Source organism: Sinocyclocheilus grahami, unplaced genomic scaffold (genome assembly GCF_001515645.1).
Source record: "Sinocyclocheilus grahami isolate Dianchi unplaced genomic scaffold, SAMN03320097.WGS_v1.1 scaffold629.1, whole genome shotgun sequence".
NCBI classification, from domain to species: Eukaryota; Metazoa; Chordata; class Actinopteri; order Cypriniformes; family Cyprinidae; genus Sinocyclocheilus; species Sinocyclocheilus grahami.
The window spans coordinates 289,552-312,379 of record NW_015505808.1 but is presented as its reverse complement, the minus strand read 5'-3'; the positions used below and the strand labels follow the sequence as shown (position 1 = coordinate 312,379).

Here is a 22,828-nt window from a genome sequence, read left to right as displayed (position 1 = left end):
AACAGTGAAAGTAACAAAAACTTGTAAAATACATTTTAATGGGCATAATTGAGTGTGAAAATAACCGAAGTATATACAGTCAAACCAAACGTGATTCAGAGACCAGATATAATTTTTTACTAGTGGGTGCAGGACACTATAGTTCATTTATGTAAGTGAGGATAGCAAAATAAGTAAACTGTGACAAATCATACCCAAAAATTCTTCATACAGTGGACTACCAGTAAAATTGATAAAAATTTGGGTCTAAAAATTATTCAGACAGAGTCTGTGGAAAAAATTGAAGTTCAGGTTTGCATGAAGCTGGATAACAGCATGCCCAGGAGACTACAGGCTGTCATTGAGGCTAAGGACTGCCCGACTAAGTATTCATAGTTGTGTAAATACTGTCATACTAACAGCTGTCTGAATTATTTTTGGTTGATTGTAATCTATTACATACCTTTCTATCAAAATTATCTAACATTATCAAGCTGAATTTGTTCTGACACAGTTTAACTCTGAGTTCTTGTCATATTTTATTACCATTTTCTAAACTATAGCGAATAAACTGTGATAATGTGAGAAATGTTGAAGGTGTCTGAATAAATTTAGGTTTGACTGTATCTATTTGATAAATTAAGTTAACCAACTAACATTATACATACCTTCTTGGTTTCTGTTTGACTGATTTAAAAAATTTACAAATGCAATAAAAATATCGGTATCGGTACTCGGTATCGGCAAGTACCAAAAATAAAAGTATCGGTATCGGGCAAGTACTGGAAAAAGTGGTATCGGTGCATCCCTAGTTTAAAGCAATGCTCAAGTGCAACAGTAGAATTACACTAACCTGGCTGGCTTTTGCATTGACATCTCCTTTGCTGAACAGCTCTTCAACCACCCTCATGTCCTTCGGGGCCTCCACGGCAGCGAGCGCTGCTAACATGATGGGAGTATAGCCCGCCTTATTCTGCTGATTGACATTGCAGACATCTGTGATGAGACAGAGAGAACAAGGGAACCCCTAGTAAATGCATTTGGAAGGAGGCCGTCTGTTGTTTGAACTTAAGAGAGGGGACATGCAGGTTATTCAGACTGAGAGTCATGGGTTGTAGAAGAAGAGAATGACCAAAGCAGGGATTCACTGACTTGCAATGGGCCAAAGATGGCTAGAGGGTCTGAGAATGGAAGCAGACAATTGAGACAATGGGGGCTGCACCAAAAGAGTCAGATAGTAGAGGAGCATAAAGGCATTGAGATAAAGGGCTTTTATTTTCTGGAGTCAAGGCACCTCATCATTGGTATTCACAGAGGTCTTTGGAGCTTTTTGGAGGAGGAATAGTGGGAAATATCATGATTCTGAATGTGGCTGGAGGATTAGCTATTAGCTTATATACACTGCCATTCAAAATTTTTGGGTCAATAAGATTCTTAATTTATTTTTTTTTTGTTGAAAGAAGTCTCTTACGCTCACCAAGGCTACATTTATTTGATCTAAAATTCAGTAAAACAGTAATACTGTGAAATATTACAGCAATTTATTCCTGTGATGCCAAAGCTGAATTTTCAGCAGCCATTACTCCAGTCTTCAATGTCACATGATCCCTCAGAAATCATTTCTATATGCTGATTTGGTGCTCAAGAAACATTTCTAACTATTATCAATTTTGAAAAAAGTTGTGATAATAATTGGGATAATATTGTGGTTTCTGGGTGGTTGCTTACCGGCACATATCAAAAGACCACCGGCAAGTCTTTCTGACTGTTTACACCTGGTGTTAACATTAGTCTCTGGTGATCCAATCGCAAATGGACAGCACTAACTACATGGCTAAATGGGCCCAAAGTGTTTTGTGATCTGATCACATCGGATAATGTAACTCTTTATTCATGCTTATGGGTCCCCAGCAAGATCAGCATGCACCTTCACACTTGTCCATAACCACTGTGCTAAAAAGCTGGTTGTAAGTGGCTTTAAATTTTTTTTTGAAAAATGTTGAATGTGAGTCAAATACTTACCAGCATCCAGCAGCTTCTTCACAATGTGGAAGTTGGAATGGGATACACTGTAATGGAGGGCAGTGTTGCCGTTGCCATCGGCCATGTTTACGATGTGCTGCAGCAGGGCAGGGGAGATGCCTCTGAAAGCATTCAGGTAGTCCTCCACCATCTCCGCTACGGCCGTCTTCTGACTGGACACTCGGAACCACTCATGCTGCACTGTGTTCACATATGACCTCTGGAATGACACAAAATGATAAATATGATCAAGATCAGTATTGTAGTAACAGTTCCTGCCTATAACATGGAAGGAACCTCAAAATCAAAGTAAAAACATAAAATTTGTAAACAATCAAAACAAAGAGATACGTTGAGGATCTTGTTACATAATGATCCTAATTAGTCTAAATTATGTTCAATGATCAGACAGCTTTTCTGAAATTCAGGACAAATGCAGCTTTGACTTAACCCAAGACTTAACAGTAGCCCAGTCATCGCACAGCTGGGAGGGGGTCAGCAGAAATAAGTGTTGATCCAGCATTCTTTTTACACCACGTTAACCACAAAGGAGCCAATATCCTTCCCGTTTCAGGTGCGGTGAAGCACAGCTAGAAGAAACATCTAAGGGTCTGATTTACTAACAGCTTACACCAGAGCAGATCGTCTTTTGGTGTTGACATAGCACTTACAAGATTTACTGTCAGACACGCAGTGAAGAATTAGTGCTGAAATGGCTTGGACACAGTTATTTTTGTGCCTAACCTTATAGAATATGCATTTATAAGAGTTTCCCTTTCAGACGCAAAATTTATGGGAGGATTGTATTAAAATGAATCGCCCAACGCGATTTACTAACATTTGCACTTGTCAAATTACTGGTATTTGCGCCATTATTTAATGCTCCAAAAAGGCATATCTTAAAGCAGACACTAATTTGCGCTGCTCTTGGTAGATTGTGTTGGTCATTATGGAAATGATTTGGCTGTGTTCTTTCATTTGCGCATTGTCAGTAAATCACCCGCAGAAATTTCCACTCCCATTAGCGCTTTTTTGGAATTGCACTCTCAAGCTAATTTGCCCTGTTTAGTAAATCTGGCCCTAAAACTCCAATTTGCTTTGAATTGCTTGTTTGTTTGGCAAGATTGCTTACTAATAGGGATACTGGTATTGGTATCGGGCCCGATACTGGTCTCCTGTACTCGTACTCGTTAAAATGCCCCGATACCAAAAGCCGATACCACACAGCATGTGATAAGCGCCATATTCAAACAAAGAAACACCGACAACAGAACAACAGACAGCAGAAAGGAGTTAAGGATGCGCGAGCTTGTCGAGTGAATATACCTTTCTCACGGACATCACTGGAAAGTTTGTAGTTCGGTCAGATATGTCAAAAACAAGTAAGTAAAACAATGCACAAGTAACGGAACGGTAGGGAGAGAGAGAGACCGAGAGAGCGCGCGCACTTCTGTTGTGTAATCTTTGATGTTCACTCACTTAGCACACGCATCATTTGGATTAAAACTAAATCATAAAAATAAGACCATTTATAGGGGCATTCACTATAAACGTCATTTATTTTCACCCTTAAGCATACACGACTTTCTGGTGAAAGTGAATCTAGCAGCCTGTGTGAAATGCGCTAGTCTGTACTACTGTCCTCTCATTCTGCATCAGTACAAATACCTGCACGCGTTGCGCGTGTTTTGCTTGCTTGAGTGTTTCTGCATTATATGAGTGGCTTTGGAATATAAATCCATAAACTGTATATATAAATATAATATAAGGAAATATAAGGAATATAAATCATAATATAAACTGTGATATAAAAATATCACAGTTAGGAGATTTATAGCGAGTGGTTCCCTGCATTATTACAGCAAAGCGCATGATTATAGTACTAATCCGCTGCAATGGAGCAGCTATAATGCTATTAAATTAAAGATGATGTACCACAGAAATTATTCAGACCGAGTCTGGGAAAAAAACTGAGGTTTTCATGAAGCTGGATGACAGCATGCCCAGGAGACTACAGGCTGTCATTGAGGCTAAGGACTGCCCGACTAAGTATTCATAGTTGTGTCAATACTGTCATACTAACAGCTGTCTGAATTATTTTTGGTTGATTGTAATCTATTACATACCTTTCTATCAAAATTATCTAACATTATCAAGCTGAATTTGTTCTGACACAGTTTAACTCTTGAGTTCTTGTCATATTTTATTACCATTTTCTAAACTATAGCGAATAAACTGTGATAATGTGAGAAATGTTGAAGGTGTCTGAATAAATTTTGGTTTGACTGTATCTATTTGATAAATTAAGTTAACCAACTAACATTATACATACCCTTTTGTTTTCTGTACCCATTATTTAAAAAAATTTACAAATGCAATAAAAATATCGGTATCGGCAAGTACCAAAAATAAAAGTATCGGTATCGGACGAGTACTGGAAAAAGTGGTATCGGTGCATCCCTACTTACTAAGAACCATCAAAAGTGTTTAGAAAAGAGAGGATTTCACCAAATAATTTTAATAATCTGGAAGCACAGATTTGTGTGTGTGTGTGGACTGAGGGATTAGACACAGCTAAAACTTACCAAATCTTTACTAGATAAAGCCTTGGGGTCGTTGAGGTGGGATTTCAGCATGTTGCATGCAGAGAGCATCTTCTCATTCAACTCGTACCTGGGAAGAACAAAAAAAAAATTATTAAATGCATGACACTTCTGAGTACTAACCAGCATCGGACAAAGAACCCTGTGTATACAGTATAGAGTGGGAACGGGGATTCTGGACTCTGACCACATTTGACAAATATGTAAATGCTAATGTATTTTCACTATCTGCATCCAAGTAGGTAATCTGTAATATAGAGGTTGTGCTGAAAATATTTATTATCCACAACTCAAGGATTGAGTCAGTCAGATTTCAGTCATGCTCTATTTTTACTCATTAGAAAAAAAATCTGCTTGGTATTTTTTTAAGAACATCTGTGGCTAGAGCTCTTTTTGTCTTAGACGTGTAGCTTCTTGGCTTTCACAATGTGAAAAAGACAACAGACACTGCGGCCTTGTGATCTGGTTATGCAATTTAATGAACAATATCCCATGAATTATTCTTCTGGACTACACTTGGTGCCTCTTATTTCTCTCCCCAAATCCTCACTCACATCTCTCTCCTAGTTTATTTTGATTTGGTGCTTTAAACTATTATTTTTCCCCCTTCACTTCTAATTTCTCTTAGAATCTTTTACTGTTGGAACACTTGGGAAACGTAACAGACCGTAACAGAGCAGATACATTCTTTTTTTTTTTTTTTTTAATGAATGAATACATTTAAAACTCTGTAATTGTTTGTTTTTTTAATTTGTAAATTGTTGAAAATATAATGAATGGCATTTTCCATTTTGCGTGTCCCGTCTAATCGTTCAGCTCTCTCATCGATTACACTGGACACGCATTGAAATGCAAAGTGTAGGTAAAGAAGCATTCTTTTAGCATTCCAGCTAAAGAATATCCAGATACTATCCAGATATGAAATAATATTAATTCCAGGTGGAAAGAGGACTTCTTTAAGATTATGAAGGGTAGTACTTTAGTACTCTTTCTCATAACTCATGTCAGGCTTGGTATGCAGGAGTCTTACCTAATATGATAATACAGATCTGAGGTTTCACTTGTGCCTCCAAACTGTCTACTTTCATCTTTTAAAAATTGCACAATTAACATCCAAAATACCTTACATTCTATTTCTGATGCAAGAGACTCTTCAATTGGTCTACAGTCATAAATGGTGCAACACTGAACTATGAATCACTTGTTGCATCTGGATCTAAGAGTTACTGGCAATACTTGCCTCTGCCTTTTGTCTTGGCCTAAATCTTCAGTGTCTCTGTCTTCATCCACTGCTTCATTATTCCTGAATTCTTCTTTCCTCCTCTCCCTCACATTCACCATCTTGTCTTTGTCCTCCTCTTCATCCTCTGACCCAGAGGAGCTGCTCTCTTCTGAGCTGGAATCATCACTCGATGTTGTCTCATACCTACACATGACAAGCACAGATTTGCATAGTTGAATAATTGCATATTTACATGTACTCTGGAATACTTGATTCTGATTGTTCAACTGTGACACTGATTTTGTAAAATGACTGCTAAACTGTTTATTTCATTGCTCTTCATGGCAACATACCATTGCTACTTTCATGTGTCATATCACTTTGTGGTCTCTTGTTCCTCTCCAGCACAAGTTAGAATAGCTAATTGTCAAAATTAGCATTGTTTCAAAAAAGTAAGCTAGTGCCGTATAAATGAAAAAATAAATAGATATCTAAATAGAAAAAATTATTAAACTGTAGCCATAGAAAAAAGTAAACTGTAAAAACAAAAAATGACCAGCTGGGTATAGCCCTTATGGCCAACATCAGCAGAGAAAGAAGTTTTTAGAAAACACTTCTTCCATAATAAAGGTCTCTTCTGCTCATACTGAGAGAGAGAACCTACCCTCCATTTACACCAACAAACTGCAAGTTCTTTTTTGTGCCATTAGGTCCCTGATGACCGTCTTTCTTCATGATGGACTTCAGGGTGCTCTGACTGCCTAATAGAAAAAAGAAATGCAGGCAATCAATAATTTTTTTTATCATTAAAGTGGAACCAAAATGTTTACATTTTAAATCAAATATTATTCCGGGTATAAATAGTGGTCACGTTTTTAATATAGATCTACAAGTAATATTTTCTCTCCACCACAAATGTTGACAAAAATCTACACACCTATCAAAATGGAAAGAAATGCATAAAGCTGACATCAAGATTAATTATGATATTCATTGTTATTGCTGTTATGGGAAATGAAAAAGCTATATCATTAGCCAGCAACAGCTAATCAAGACCATAAGCTTGGAGCTGGCTACATTTCCAAATCTGACAGACATGTACAGTTTCCAACCCTTGTTGTCATTTTCAACAGAAGAAAGAATAATCAAGTACTGATAGTAAAAAAAAAAGTTAAGTTTTGGGGGGGGGAAACCTATGTTAGGCAAAAGAAACACATCCCGCAGCGTAAAGCTTTGGCAAGCATGTTAAGTACAGGCTTCGCTCTGCCAAATACCGAAGAGGATCGCCGCCCCTCTCCACAGAGACTGAAAAAAGAACAGTTCTGAGAACTGCCAGAACATGCCCTACAGATGGACACACTCCCTCTAACTGTCTGTGTCACTAACATTGTATGCGGTGAAGGCACTCATTATACAAGTTTCCCTTATTTTGACAGGTGAGAGCAGTTGTGTCCTGGGAACTATGTGTCTTGAATCTGTTACATGCTCTCCAGAGGCAGTCAACACAAGGGTTGTTTAATCAATAAAGCCATCCATCAAGGGGAGTTCAACATGAAGATGTGGCTTCTTTTAAGATTGTTAATCATAGTCATACAGCACGTCAAATCAACACATGCATTTTCAAAAAAAAAAAAAACTTTCAGCTGTATAAAAGCAAACAACTTAGAAATTGATTGTTTAATGCTAAAATAATTAAATATAAATATAAAAATTTAGACTTGTGTGATGCCACCGATAGAGGCCTTGCTAAGCCTTGTAAGGCCTTGTTTTTCTAGGTATGAGACTGTACATAATTATTCACTCTCAAATTATACCTCCAAGACATTATAATATAGCTCTTGCCAAAACAAAGTTGCTTGAAAAAAGGGCAATTTAAGATCACATACAATCAGAATGGTGCGTTTTCTGATTCTCTCACAGTTTAAGATAATATGTGCAGAGATTTTAGTATGAATCTGAATTCTAGTCTCTAGATATTCATCATATCAGATGTCTTTCATTGCAATGAGCCAATGGTAGTAATGTAATAAAAAGATTTCTGCTGAAGAGTGTCTGATATTGAGAATACCTCAACACATCTCCTGCTTTATCTAGAGCTGAATCATTTGACAGCACACATGGAAACACAGCAGGAACTTGGCAGCACGAACTTCAAGTCAGCACAATAACGGTCAACTACAACTGACTGCATCTGCAAAAATATATGTTCAATATATATCTCTCTTGTTTAGTGACAGAAATGGACATACCATGCAATGCTGTGGACATTTGCTGGTCCATGCGGCTTTTCTGTGTTGCTGTACCATGTTCATGTGCATTGTCAATACACACATTTTCTATCGGTGCGACCTCTGCCCTCAAACTATTCGAGTGGGAACGAACTGCACAGACCATCTGTGTTTCTGGATAAATAGGATGAGAAAACAGAAAAAAGGCAGACATGAGGTACAATAATTCAACAGCATACATTTGTTCATACCTCAGGACAATCAAATCTTAAAATAAAAGTAAAATTATTTTTTTATGTTATTTTGCTGATCCATCTGATAAGGAACAAAATATCAGGAATAATTGTTGTTTGTATCTTGAATATCTGAAATTCATCCTTGCAGATCTTAAAAGAACTAATTTTTAACATGAATGTACAAAAAAACTAAAAGAAAAAAAAACTTTCAGCTGTATAAAAGCAAACAACTTGGCAACTGATCAAGCTAAAAGCCTGCAAAATTACACAGCAACAGACAAAAATGACACTACATTTTGGTATAGATATGTTAGTAGCTGCTTATATTTAGACTTGTGGGATGCCACCGAAAGTGGCCTTGCAAATCAACCAATCAGCTATGGTTTTTCTAGGTGCAGCTGCAAATAAGGCATGATACTGTTCATAATTATTCACTCTCAAATTATACCTCCAAGACATTATAATATAGCTCCTGCCAAAAAAACTTTGGACAACACACAATCAGAATAGTGTGCTTAAGGATTCTCTCACAGTTAAAGATAATATGTGCAATGATTATGGTATGAATCTGATTTCTAGTCTCTAGATATTCCTCATGTCAGATGGTCTTTCATTGCCATGAACCAAAAGTAGTAATGTAATAAAACTATTTCTGCAAAAGAACGTCTGATATGGTGAATACCTGAGCACATCTCCTGCTTTATCTACTGAAGAATCAAATCAGTCCACAGCAGACCTGGAAACACTACATTCTTGGCAGCACTTTAGACTGACCATTGGCCATAATCCTGATGTGCATGTTAAAAAAATTATATCTCTCGAGTCCCTGCAGAGTGGAAGCAACTGTGCTAACTGCTATCTTCAGAGCATTCCATAAAAACTCATGCTAAAAGCCTGGCATTTCTAAAGAAAAGAGAACTTTTAGATTCTTGATTTTTTTAAGCCTTTCTTGGAAAAAAACATGAAGTACTTGTGCACATACTTAATGATACTTTTGATGCTCCCCGAGTCTGGTCCTATAGAGAGAAAGTCTTTACACAAAGCTTCTTTCCATTACATAACACTGAGGACCTATGAATCAGCATCAGCAAAGACAACAACTAGCCATTTAGCACAAGCTGCTGCCTTCCAAAAGAGATGAGATCATTGTTGGATTATATCCAAAGCTCCCATGTATTTTTCAGGGTCAGAGAAAACTTTGCCCTGTCAAATCGTGTCAGGGATCATTATAGACGCAAATGCACCGTGCACCCTTTTGTCTCATCCCTATTCCTCACCATACTCAGCAGGAAAATGGGGCCTGAGTTTAAACATAGCAACTTGGAGCACAGCAGTGCTTTATACTAAACATATTTCAGTGATACTTTTCTTGTTCTTCATGTATGTTCTTTGGTTCAAATTTTGGTTCATGTGAAATATTGCACATATGATAATTAAAACAAATATTTAACAACAATTCATTTATACTGACTAGAACTAGACCAGATTAATGAGGTCCTTGTAACAACACCTGTTTAAAAATCAGCAGTGGTCCTAAAAAACATTGAGCATGTAGCATCGATCAAACTGAAACTAACCTTTCACATTGTGGTCTGAGTTCTCATTCTGCCTCAGAAGATCCACATTGGAGAGTTCCTCAATACTTCCATACTTCATAACTGAATTGATGGATGATAGAGTTGTAACCAGCTCACTGTTGATGGAGCTAAACTGGTATTGTTGAGGTGGGTCGAATGCATCTGCCAGCTCACTGTAGTTCTGAGCAAGCAACATCTGCTGTTCTTGCAAGAGCTTCTGCACTCTCTCTATGTAGTGATCAAGTCCAACACCTGCCCCAGCCTGTGAGTTAATGGGTCCTGCTGATGACATTGATCCCACAGGAAGACTCTCAACTTGGATCGGGGTAGGAGACTGAGAAGGGCCACATGCAATGTTCCTTGTCTTCTGACCAACTAAAAAGTTTTCATATATGTCTGTGAGGCCAACCCCAGTCTCTTTGGTTTTGCAAGATGGCGACTTGTCATGCATACCTTCTTCGGATGCTGTAGTACCTACTGAAACTGAGCGAGTTTTTAATGTGGCCGGCACATCTTTTACAAGACCATCGCCAATGGCAATTGTACGAGTCTCCACTGGTATAGTGCTAACTTGTTTGTCTTTTGAGTATGGCTGTGTACTGGTGCAGGAATCAGTAAGAACTACCTTGTCTGTATTGGTTAACTTGCCTATTGTCTCAATTTCTGTGTTTGTGTACTGTGAGGCACACATGGGTAAGACCATGACTCCAAAGTTAGTTCTGTGAACTTCATCTGTTGCTGTGCTCTGGGTTGCCATCTCCTTGATGGGTCTGACCATTACATCCACTGAACAATCTCCACATCCAATAGACCTGAACTCCTTAATTTGTTCAGCCTTGGTTTTGCAAAGTCCTAAACCTTCGGCTGTTAATTCAGTGTTGATCCCCATTTCACATACACTTAATTCCATTCCCACACTCTGGTTGCACATCGTGACCTGCCTGCCAACACATTGATCCTTAACCTCAGCACGTTCTTGTACAACCCACTGCTCCATTAGCAACTCCGGACCCACCGAAACATGCCTTGTCTCTGGTCTGCAAATAATGCCTACTGAATTCATTTGTTGGACATGATTTGTACTTGCATTGCTAAATTCAACATGGTTGCCCACACCGTGGCTTTGTGTGGACACTCTGGCCTCCACTGAAGTGCTGTACATCTCTGGCCTTGCCATCATACCCTTGTCTGCCTTTTTTCTCGATCCAGCCACTTGAAGCTGAAGCTTTAGCTTTCCCATTTCCATTTGGTGGGTGGTCTCCTTAAGTTGAACCTCCAGTCTGTAGATCTTTTCTTTCAGGGCTTCGATAGTCTGGTGCTGCATCTCCATTTCAGCTTCTACTTCACTACTCATACCTAGCATGGCTTCAGTCACACCAACTCCTGTGCTCCTCAACTCCTGCTCTGTTCCCACAGCCACATCTCTGTTTTGCCCAGGTGACCTCCGATATACAACTACATTGTTCATGTTCTCATCAGCTCCGACACCAATGGACTTGCTCTCACTCCTCTGCCACTGGACTTTTTGGTTTGTTTTCCCCTCTGTTTGGTGTAAGCTGTGCTTCCTTTTCTCACCATTATCCTGCAGGTTCCTCTCCAAAGCCTCCACTTCAGCTGTCAGTTGCCTGAACTCTTGTAGCCTTTGAGTTCTCTGCTCAGTATTCTCCATCTCCTCAATGTGAAGTTCAGAGCCTGTCCTGAGCTGGGTCAGTGGCTCATACTGATCAGCACTGCCAACACTATAGGAGCGCTTCCTGAAGCCTCCACCTGGACTTTGCCCTGCTACCGTAGAGTTCTTCATCCGAGACACTAGTTGCCTTTTTTCTTCTTGCAAGACTGAGATCTTGACTTGAAGGATTGGGATGGTCTTTACTTGCTCCTCCAGTTCTTTTAGTCTCTTTAGAGCCACTACCATCTGTTCTCGAATGTGCTGGAGGTGCAGGGGGCTAACATTGGTCACTGGTGTGGTCATGCCTGAGCTGAGGGGACTGTGGCGGATCGAACTGCCCATAGAGGATGTGAAGTAAAGATTGTACTCGCCATTGCCTAGATGTCCATTATGCTGAAAAGAATGTGAGTTGGGTGAACCCTGGCTTGGCCCATAGGAGCCACTGTAAGAGGACAGGGAACTGGAAGAGCCCATTCCTCCAAAACTGGCTAGTCGACGACGAGGCGGCTCATTGACTGGTGGCTGTATCAGGAGCCGCTCCTGTTCCAATCGCCTTCGGGTCTCCATCAGTGTTTTCTCCACCTGGGGATTATGGCGAAGGCGGCGGGGAGAAGGTGGAGGCAGCAGTTGCTTGGTCTCAGGGACGTTCACAAAGGCTTGGGGAGCCTCATGGACGTGGGCAGTATGGCCAGGGGGGGCTACCTGGTTCTGAGGCATAAAGTAGACGGGCAACTGTTTGCTCTCATCGCTGTTAGAAGAGGACAAGGAGTCTGTTGAAGTCCACTCAGTCTGGCCACTGCAACTGCTCTGAGGTGGCGGCACAGACCTGGACACTTTTGGCTTCCTTTGGATGTTTAGCTTCTTGATGGTGTTGCCCCTCTCTATGTCATCCACATACTTAAGGAAGTCCAGGTCTAGCTGATAACCATACGGGGTTTCCAAACAGTAAGGGTCCTTCTCATCATGATCTTTTTCTGAAAAAAAAAAAAAGTTAAATTAGTTGAATATGTTATCTAATCACTCTACAATTTATTCAATTATTTTTTTTAAATATCCAAAATGTCAGAGAAGAAAATGTATAATCGGTCCTTAAAATTGGTTACATTTTTTTAAAGCTCTGTAACACCATATAACTTTGTGGATGCAAATATTCCCAATTATGATAATTTCCTTTATGCAATATTACACAAATATTAAACACCATATGTGGTATTGAAGCCAAAGCAATACAATAACAACAAAAAATGTATTGATTTAAACAGCCAGCTAGTCTAAAAAGTTGATTACTACACAGAAAGAGCACAGAGTCTAAAAAATAAGTTCTCTTTTTGACAGAATGGTTCTCCATTCCCTGTTACATTAAGACATATACAGTATGCAAGTCTCTTACCAAAAGGTGTCACTCCTGTGGTTGTAAGCCCAAAGGTGTGATAATGGTGTGATCACAACCGTCATACCCAGTAATCATAACAGTGTGAGTCAGTCATTACAACACCCCTTTACACTTACACAATACATTGTTAAGATTTTGCCAAGAAGAGTCAAACCATTAACTAACAGAAACTGAACTTTCCATCTATCGATTTCCAACACCAGATTGTAAAGATGTATTCTGCACAACTTCATGGCAAAACAAACTCCATGTGTTTGCTGAGCATTTGCAAGGGGAGGGTAACTGGGGGTGGGGTTAAGGGAAAACAAGGAGAGCAAATATTTATTTCTACCCAAAGATGTATTTGGTTCAATGCAACTGGCAATACCTTAAACATTTCACTCACTCACTACCTAGCAGACAAGAAATGGCTTCACAGAGAGGCAAAAACTTTAATGGTTTCTTTTTAGCTAAAAGCCAAGGAATATCCATCAACAGAGCTTATATCACAGTCCAAATTCCTCACCAGACAGAGAATTCCTCCCGTCAGTTCGACAGATTAACTCTCTGGAAGCCAACACACTTTTTGATGATTTAGAGAGCAGACACAGTGCATTAAGAACAATCAACAAACCATTAAATATATTTTCTTTGTACCTTTTAAGGAAATATGTAAAAAGCTAGAAAGTTTACTTGACCATGTAACACTGCCTTCCGTGTCCCTTATGTAAACTTAATTGAAAGGAGTTTTGAGAAGGTTAAGGCAACCTAATCCCTCATTGTTCAAGCGTCACTTACCCCAAGTCAAACAGCAGTCCTCATGCAGCGGCGCCTGTTCCCTTACAAGCCGTAATAGAGTTTTATAACTTGAACAAGCTGCAGACTGCCTCCCCTCACTCACTGAGCACTTTCTCAACCTTCACTCCATAAGGGGAAAAAAATTCCACTATTGGTGTAAACTTAGCCTAGCTCAGCGCAGCCTTTGATAGGCTAAATGCCTCCACCAATCATGCATCACTTACACGGTTTCTTCTGTCTTGCCTCTCTCAAAGTGTTCTTTAAACACTTCGTAACCCCTTCAAACAGTGGTCCCTTTTTAAGCACTCTTTCTAGGCATGTCTTTGTCATATTAAGGAGCCTAAACTCAGCAGACACATAATACAAGGTTCATTTAAGCTTTTGCTGCTCCTTAATGTGAACTATGTTCAAAACACCAATATATGGTTACATAAATATTCTTTATTTAACCGCGCAACAATAATTCAACCTCACTGACAAAACCTCTTTTACTGTATTTGCACTGCAACAAATGCTAGCTTGTTCAACACACCAGCTAGCTTTGCTGACTATAGCAAGAGCACAACAGCAATGTCATGGAGAGCGAGACAAGCTTGTCTGGTACGAGGAACAGACACTTGGGCAGCTGAGTGTTGACCTCACTGGTGAAGGGGGGGGGGTGAGGGTTGGTGGGGGTGTGGTGGGGGGGGGGGGGGGGGGGGTGTAAACCTGCAACACTAAAGGGGCAAGCGAGAAGCGAGGGAAACAAATGAAAGCAGCGTGACAAGCAGCTCCAAGAATAATCCCCCCACACTCTCTTTTAGCAGTCTAGAATTACACTACCCACCATTAGATACAAAAACAGCCAAACAGCCATCAGATCAAAATAGTTTATGTTACGGGCAACGTACTGAAGCAAACTTACTCTATGATGGAAAGCACTTTGAATGGTGTGAGCTAGGCTGGTCTAAAGTTCAGCAACGACCTGGCAGCAAGTAAAAGATTAAAAAATGACCAAACTGAGACAGCACTTACAGAAAATATCATAAAGACAAATATTCGCACTCCACCTGTGTAAATTTAAAATGGATGGTAGTCCGCTCCTGTAATGGGTGTAGGCTAAGGTTTCCTACTCATAGGTTGCTTTAGACTGCAAGTTATAGTCCTTGACACAAGGGGGGAAAAATGAAAATTGCCGGGTGATGCAACCTTTTTTTTAAGAAAAAATGTGATTGGCTAAAACAAAAGTAAGGATATGGCAGCAACCAGTAAGAGAGTAGAAAAAGCAAGAGATCTGGTAGGTGGAAAAAAACATGACACTTGAGCATTTGGCATGTCTGTTGTCAAAGTTATTTGTGGACAAAACGAGCAGAAAGAGACACCATGTAAATGGTGTTTATAAGTGGTATGGAATACTGTGAAATCTACAGGAAGCTTTATTGTTCAAACAATGACAAATGATTATGTCAATATGAAGAAAAAAATATTAAGTACATTCAGTCCACATTAGGAGTGATTTAATGACTGTCCAATCTGTCTAGACCATTTAAAAAGGTCAAAATTTGTATCCGATTTGGAAGAGGGGAAATGGTTTGAACATGGAAATAGTTCTAAAATATGAAACTAGGGGTGTTTCTTCCTTTTTTTAAATATGTTTTCACTTGCATTTGCCAACAGACAGGATGGTGTGAATTATCTCAGCTAAAATCTCACAAGACAATGTTTGACCAAATGTAACATTAGTGTCATGTAAACAGCTGAAAAAAGATGTCCACAAACAGCTGTACTCTTTTTCCTGCTTGATCCGTGCACTAATAATTCTACAAGAGGTGGACTGAAAGGTACATTAGTACAAGTGTGCCTCGCAATCTTTGAGTTTAAAAGGTCATGGCTTATCTATGGTGTCTAACAAAAACTGTCTGACTAAATGTCTGAAAGCATGTCAACAAGTAGCTGCTAAATATTTGAGCGATCAGCATTACATTGTCACCAGACAACATGCTGCCTTGCAAAAGTTCACACTTTATTTTAAGGTCCAGTTCTCGGTATTAACTAACTATTAACTATGAATTTTGCCTCAATAAACTCCTAATTACTGCTTATTAATAGTTAGTAAGGTAGTTGTTAAGTTTAGGTATTGGGTAAGAATGTAGAATATGGTCATGCCGAAAATATGCTTTATACGTACTATTAAACAGCCAATATGCTAGTAATATGCATGCTAATAAGCAACTAGTTAATAGTGAGAATTGGTCAGTATACTAAAGTGTTACCCAAAAGGTCTGTAGTTCAAATTTGTTTTTGGCCTCTTTTAGGTTCTGCCTATTACACTGGCGCTCTATTGCAATACAACACTCATGAGAGTATTCATTACCAATTACAAACCCCTGAGGACAATGTTTATAGTTCTCATGTCACACAATGAAATCTCAGTGGATCTCTCACAGGGTTCAGGATCACCTTGGGCACGGATCTGCTGAATGTTAGCAATGAAAATAAACGTCTATTTGAATGTCAAGCCTTTGATGCCCAAATCCATGATCTGGGAAGAAAAACAAACTTCATAAAGCTTGTTTTGCTAACCACAAAACCTATATGGAAATTTGAGAGATCAGCATGTCAGGAATGACCTTCACCCAAGTTATCTTTCACAGCAGGAAAACGTGAACATGTGCATTTATTTTGACCTAAACAGAAGAAAACATGTAGGAAATTGTTACCTAAAAAGTTATATATGAGCACTTGATATCATTATCAAGTAAATGAAGACCATATAAAGACCATTATGAACTTTTTGGCTGCATACAAGAATCACTGAAGCTATAAATAGTTGAATATATACAAGGAAAACATGACCAATTACAGTTCAATATGCAAATATTATGATAAAAGAAGCCTGTAAGCCCCAGCTAGAACTTGTGAACATGTATATAAAAAATCTTTGAAACATGCACCTGGAACATGTCGATGTCTTTCAGAAGGCATTTCAGGCATGCGCACTGCAAAAACTAAAACCCACATCAGTGGCCTCCAGATCTTTACAATGCCAGTTTGCTTAAAACAGTCCAGTACATTAACAATGCAAGTTACAACATTACCTACTGCACTGATGCTATAGAATAGGACAGGGGGTGTGATATTTCCTGGTGGATACGAAAAGAAAAAACATGTTGTACAAGACCCTCAAATGAAAACTCTTTAAAAAATTATCTTTAACGAAGTAACTACTAACTAGGGTTGGGTATCGTTTGGGTTTTTTTCGATACCGGTGCCAAATCGATATTTTTAAAACGGTTCCGGTGCCTAAACGGTGCCTGAGCCGATACTTATTAAAGAATAGAGAAAGAATAGAGAATGCTAGTGTTAGAGGCTCTTTTTCTTTATAAATAAAACAAGTAGTTAGAATAGAAATAGAATAGAGGGTGCAAATGTTAGAGGATCAATTTTTTTAATAAAAAAAAAACAAGCAGATAAAATTAGAAGTAGCAAGTTAGAATAGAGAGTGCTAGAGTTAGAGGGTCAAATGAATATGAAAGAGATGTGTTTTCAGCCATTTCTTGAAAATATTAAGGACTCAGCTGCTTGGATTGAGCTGGGCAGGTCATTCCACCAGGAGGGAACAGTTAAAGTAGAAGTGCAAACCTTTAACCCACTTGGGAAAATCATCCCATGGCAACAGTTTAAAAGTAGCCCAATTCTGTGGAAAAAACGCGGACTTGGCAACCCTGCATCCAACAAGAGCTACCGGAGTCAGTTTTGACTGATCACAGGTCGAGAATAAGGAGAGATGACTGACAAGACCATGCTGGAGTATTTGCTGCTCAACAGATTCTGAGCTCATTGACAAAAATCTGATTTTGTAAGATGTGCTCCCTTTACACAGAGTGCGTGTGATCGTGAAATCAAAAGTGAAAGTAAACAGCGCAAACGCTCATTCAAAAATATTTAAATACTCCGCATACTGAGAGCGGCTCCCTGATGGACAAGGGTATAACTGCAGCCTGGAGATCTCCAAATGGGGGTGGGAACTCCAAAACGGGGTGGGAGCTCCAAAATAGGGCGTGGCTTCCTCCCATTGACAGACAGGCACATGACACGCATGCGCAATTTTTCCCCCCAATCCACTTCAATGCAAATCCACTCCGCCCCACAGCTGATTCTAAAGTTTTTATTGGTTGTGTCAATTAAAGTGTTGAGTTCCTACACTATGCTACAAAAATGCTAACCCCTAAACCTACCCCACACCTGACCCTAACCTTAACCAGTGAAATTGACTGCATGGTGGGACTGGCGCTGAATAGCGTCATCATTAGATCACAAAAGGAAGCATTTGACTGGTGTTGTGGAGTAAAAAGGTTATAATGTTCTCTTTTGTTGGACAACAGGTTTAAAAATGTGAATACAAGGGAGGTTTAGCTTTAGGCATTTTAATTTAAGTATGTTTAGCTTAGTTACAGGAAGGCTACCTGCTGCCATCAGAGCAAGTGTAATTACTGCATTCACGCGCTCCTCGGATGCTCTCATTTCCAGAGTTGTGCTTTTAAATCGGAATGTGAAAACAACATGGACACGCTCGTTACCACAAAGATGTGTTGGATTTGTATTATTAGAGCTTTCCAACTTGAGTTCACGTGCATTTTCTCAGTCGGGAAATTATTTTTCACGTGCGGTGCCAGTGATGATGCTTCTTACGTCCATTTCGGAGAACCGGAGGAAATATTTCAATCGATCGCTCAGGCATGGCACTGAAATGAGGCACCAAAATCTGCGTTCTGATTCGGTTCTAGTACATACCGGTTAAATAGGTACCGGTGCCATATTGGTACCGGGTTTCGGTACCCAACCCTACTACTAACACAATAGCTTGAAACCTGAAATCAAAAATACAAAACAGCAAAAGACAGACCTTTAAATGCCTAGAGCACTGAATATAATACGGTTTTGTGACGTACTGGGACAGAAGTTTGACAAGTAGTACTGTAGCAGGCTAGCACTACTGGTCTGAGCATATCAGAGTCTTCTCTCAAACACATACACACACAGAAGAGAAAACAGAGGCCCTTTTTCTCACTCCGGCCTGGTATTTCCTGACCCACGTACTGGGACAGAAGTTTGACAAGTAGTACTGTAGCAGGCTAGCACTACTGGTCTGAGCATATCAGAGTCTTCTCTCAAACACACACACACACAGAAGAGAAAACAGAGGCCCTTTTTCTCACTCCGGCCTGGTATTTCCTGACCTGGCCCATGGAAACCACGTCAGCCTCCCAGTTTAATTATCCCAGAAATCCACGTAATTTTCAAGACCACACTAACAAACACACACAGAGCCATTAAGCAAGCACAACAACAATGCTGGAACAGATACAGAAGCTTCTCTAAGAATAGTCCTGCCATGAAATAACAGAGCGAAACCCAGAGAAACAGTGAACCGATTCAGTATTAAGCACTCATATTAACTAAACCTGGGATACATTCCAGACTAAAGCTAATTCAGCCAATATTAATAGTAACTGAACCAAGAATATCAGAAGGAATGGCGGTAAATTACATGCAGGGTACATGTAGGGTACTTCTATTTTTGTATACAGCAATTTGCTTTGAAGCTTTGTACACTCTAGATCAGAATAAAAGCTTGACTTTATCGACAGTCAATACACAAAGAAACAATAAAGATGTTTAAATGTTAATTAGGTACCAGATCACTTGTATAGCAACGAACATTGTAACTCAACAGTAATCAAGTGGCCGTAATACTACTGTCCAACAATTTAGCACGTCCATTAGCCCTTCAATATTTACATGCTAATCAGCTAGAACTCTAGACCTCATAATGGCACGGCTTGGCAGCCTTGTTCAAGACCAAGTGCTCTGGCCTTAGTTTGCTGTGGAGCCGCCATATGGAAAGGGTCCAAGACAACACAAAATCTGCTTTAGGCTGTTACTGACCTGAATTTCATTGTGCAAACATCAAAGGTGACAACCACAGACAACCAAAATGCCCAAAGAAGATAAAGAAGCTAACTATTGACCGAGTTAGATTCATTAAGATGATTCTGATCTACAACAAAAACATGCCTGCTTGACATTTAAAGTATCATCAACATGACCTTTTGTCAATAAGCTGGCTACATGGCCAAAATGGAGCAAAATCCATGGTTTCAAATCCTAGTTGAAATCAACTTGGGGATCAATTAATTTCTACTGAATCACACAATATAAAGTGAATGACATAACAGTTCTTCTTATTATGTTGTAGCTCTTTCACTTTATTTTCAGGAAGAATGCACAGTGGAATGTGTTGACGTTGTGGTTGTGTGTTCAGAGCACGGCAAGGCTGACAAGCAATATTTCACTGCATGCTGCGAAAGTCACACTTCTATACGGTGTTAGACCTGCAGGACTGTACATACATACTACATATTTAGCATCTCAAAACACACAAGCATCTGTAGTTCATATATCCATATGTTTATACATATATTCATGTTCATATATCTGTTCATATGCTCACCTGGGTCTTCACTTGGTTAAAGCTGAAGTGTGTACATTTGCAAATTTTTTATGTTAAAAAACTTTCTCTATTTCCATCTTAGTTTTTTTTTTTAGCATCGCAACCAGTTCAACAAACAACAAGGAACAATTGGCTCAACCCGTGGTGTGAGTTTGGGGTGGGACTGTTAAGAAGACAGGGAGGAGTGTTTAGGAAACCTGTTTGACAGCAATTATTTTTGCAATTCCATTTGGTGACTTTAGTGGTGCCAAAATTACACACTTCAGTTTTAACTGAGAATAATTGTAGGCATAAACACTGATGATTTATTAGCGAACAGATCATTAGACAATCAGACTAATTCAAAGGGAGGGGTATTACCTGAGGCATTGCCGTTAACGTGCATGGTTTGGGCCATTGCCGCAGACACTTCGCTTGAAATCCCACAGAGAGCCTGAATGCACTCATGCAAATGCCATGCATCAAATCAGCTTGCCATGCAACCTGCAAACTGGACAAAACACAAAGCACAAAATGTCAGACACAATGGCACATGCATGATTCACAAAAACAAATACACAAACACACACTATGAAAAATAAAAAAATAGGTGAAGTTCGTGAAACAAATCATGGGCTCGGAGTTGATATAGGTGAGGCCTAAGCTTAGTCATGCACCTTAGTGCTGTAATTTTGTACTTGTGTGCATGAACTTACGGGTAGTTCATCCAAAACATGAGATTCATTTAGGTCATTTAATATTTAACAACAAACAGAACCTTAACCTTCAAATGGTGGGCATATAAAATAACCTTGTGACAAATCCTAGTTGAAATGTTAGTTAACTCAAAAAGTAGAATTTTGTCATAATTTACTCATTAAATTTCAGGCTGTTTCTCACACAAAGCTATTTTGTATAGTTTCAAAATACTTGGTACATGAGCACTGGCATCTTATATGATGCTTCTGATTATGTTTTTTTGTCATTTTGAGCTTGACAACACAAGTCCTCATTCACTTTCATTAATTTGTAAAAGAGTGGACAGGATGTTCTTAAAAAATACACCTTTTGCATTCCACGTAAGAAAGTCAGTCAGTCATACAGGTTTGGAACAACATGAGGGTAAGTAAATGATGACAGAATTGTATAACTTTTGGGTGAACTATTAATTTTATAACTTTTTTTCATTTGACTTGCCATGTATTGAAAAGCCCAGACAAAGCTAGCCTTATAGCCAAACAAGGTCGGGTAGGGTAAGTAAATGATGACAGAATTGTATAACTTTTGGGTGAACTATTAATTTTATAACTTTTTTCATTTGACTTGCCATGTATTGAAAAGCCCAGACAAAGCTAGCCTTATAGCCAAACAAGGTCGGGCACTCAATCACCTTATAAGAGCGTCAAAATGAAACTGTACTCATTCTAAATTAGCACTGAGACTGGGAGATGGGCCAACTTCAAAAGCAATAAGCCCAAATAAAGATCAGAAATGAGGGGCAACCAGCACACAATCTGCTTCCATCTCAAACAAAATTATTCAAATTAATATTGATTCATATCGATTCTGATGCCAAACTTTATTTTGTGTGAAGGAGAAGCTGTTTGAGCATCAGTAATATAAAAAACTAAGTATATAACTCAGTATTGCTGAATTCAGCATTCAGTATGAGCCTTAAAAAAAACACTTAGATACTAAAGACAGCAGAGCGCTGACGGAGCAGCAGACATGCATGTGGGCTGCAGATAAAGTGGTGGGTCTCATAAACCCCCAGTGGAAGAACGGCAGGAAGAAGGACCAGTGGGAGGTCTGCAATGTTCTCTGAAGAACACATACTTGGGAAACTAGTAAAAACAATGATTGGACCAGTCTGAGTATTGTGAAATACAGGACATGTTATGAAATTTCCTCCAACTCACACAAAAAAACACAAACTCACATATTACAACTACAATAAAAACAACATGTCATTTTTTTTTTGGCAGACACATGCAGCATGGCCAAAGTTCACATCCAAACTGAGGTTACCACTTTGAAGTGTTGTGCAATGTCTTATTCAACAGACACCAAAACAAAATGTAGCTGATGTTTGTGAAGTTTCGAAATTTGTATGAATAATGTTAGATAACTTTGAAAGAAAGGTATGTAATGGATTACAATCAACCAAAAATTAGACAGTTGTGTAAATGCTGTCATACTAACAGCTATCAATACTTAGTCGGGCAACCCTTAGCCTTAATGACAGCATATAGTCTCCTGGGCATGCTGTTATCCAGCTTCATGCAAACCTAAACTTAAATTTTTTTCCCCAGACTCGGTCTGAATCATTTTTGGTCCAAAATGTATAGCAGTTTTACGGGTAGCCCACTGTACGAAGAATTTTTGGGTATAATTTGTCACAGTTTACTTTATTTTGCTATCCTCAATTACAATATATATATACATATACATATACATATATACATATACATATATATATACACATATACTGTATATATACACATATATATATATACATACATACATACATACATTGAACAAAATTATAAACGCAACACTTTTGTTTTTGCCCCCATTTTTCATGAGCTGAACTCAAAGATCTAAGACTTTTTCTATGTACACAAAAGGCCTATTTCTCTCAAATATTGGT

At 38.9% G+C, this 22,828-nt stretch overlaps 1 protein-coding gene and 1 long non-coding RNA gene across 2 annotated transcripts in view; one reads left to right on the top strand and one right to left on the bottom strand.

Annotated features, from left to right (window-relative positions):
- LOC107558030 (KN motif and ankyrin repeat domain-containing protein 1-like) overlaps positions 1 to 22,828 on the bottom strand; it is a 29,528-nt gene that overhangs the window by 5,595 nt on the left and 1,105 nt on the right. Inside the window, exons 2-9 of the mRNA XM_016241630.1 lie at positions 20,560 to 20,689; positions 9,868 to 12,510; positions 8,076 to 8,228; positions 6,491 to 6,587; positions 5,845 to 6,030; positions 4,587 to 4,674; positions 2,002 to 2,221; positions 833 to 975 (exon numbers count right to left, since the gene is read on the bottom strand). Of these exons, the coding sequence (XP_016097116.1) occupies positions 833 to 975; positions 2,002 to 2,221; positions 4,587 to 4,674; positions 5,845 to 6,030; positions 6,491 to 6,587; positions 8,076 to 8,228; positions 9,868 to 12,510; positions 20,560 to 20,596 (3,567 nt within the window). The 5' untranslated portion in view covers positions 20,597 to 20,689. The remainder of the gene's footprint in view (positions 1 to 832; positions 976 to 2,001; positions 2,222 to 4,586; positions 4,675 to 5,844; positions 6,031 to 6,490; positions 6,588 to 8,075; positions 8,229 to 9,867; positions 12,511 to 20,559; positions 20,690 to 22,828) is intronic.
- Positions 15,443 to 22,828, top strand: part of LOC107558031 (uncharacterized) — a 16,869-nt gene continuing 9,483 nt past the window's right edge. Inside the window, exon 1 of the long non-coding RNA XR_001605453.1 lies at positions 15,443 to 15,514. This is a non-coding gene — a long non-coding RNA (uncharacterized lncRNA). The remainder of the gene's footprint in view (positions 15,515 to 22,828) is intronic.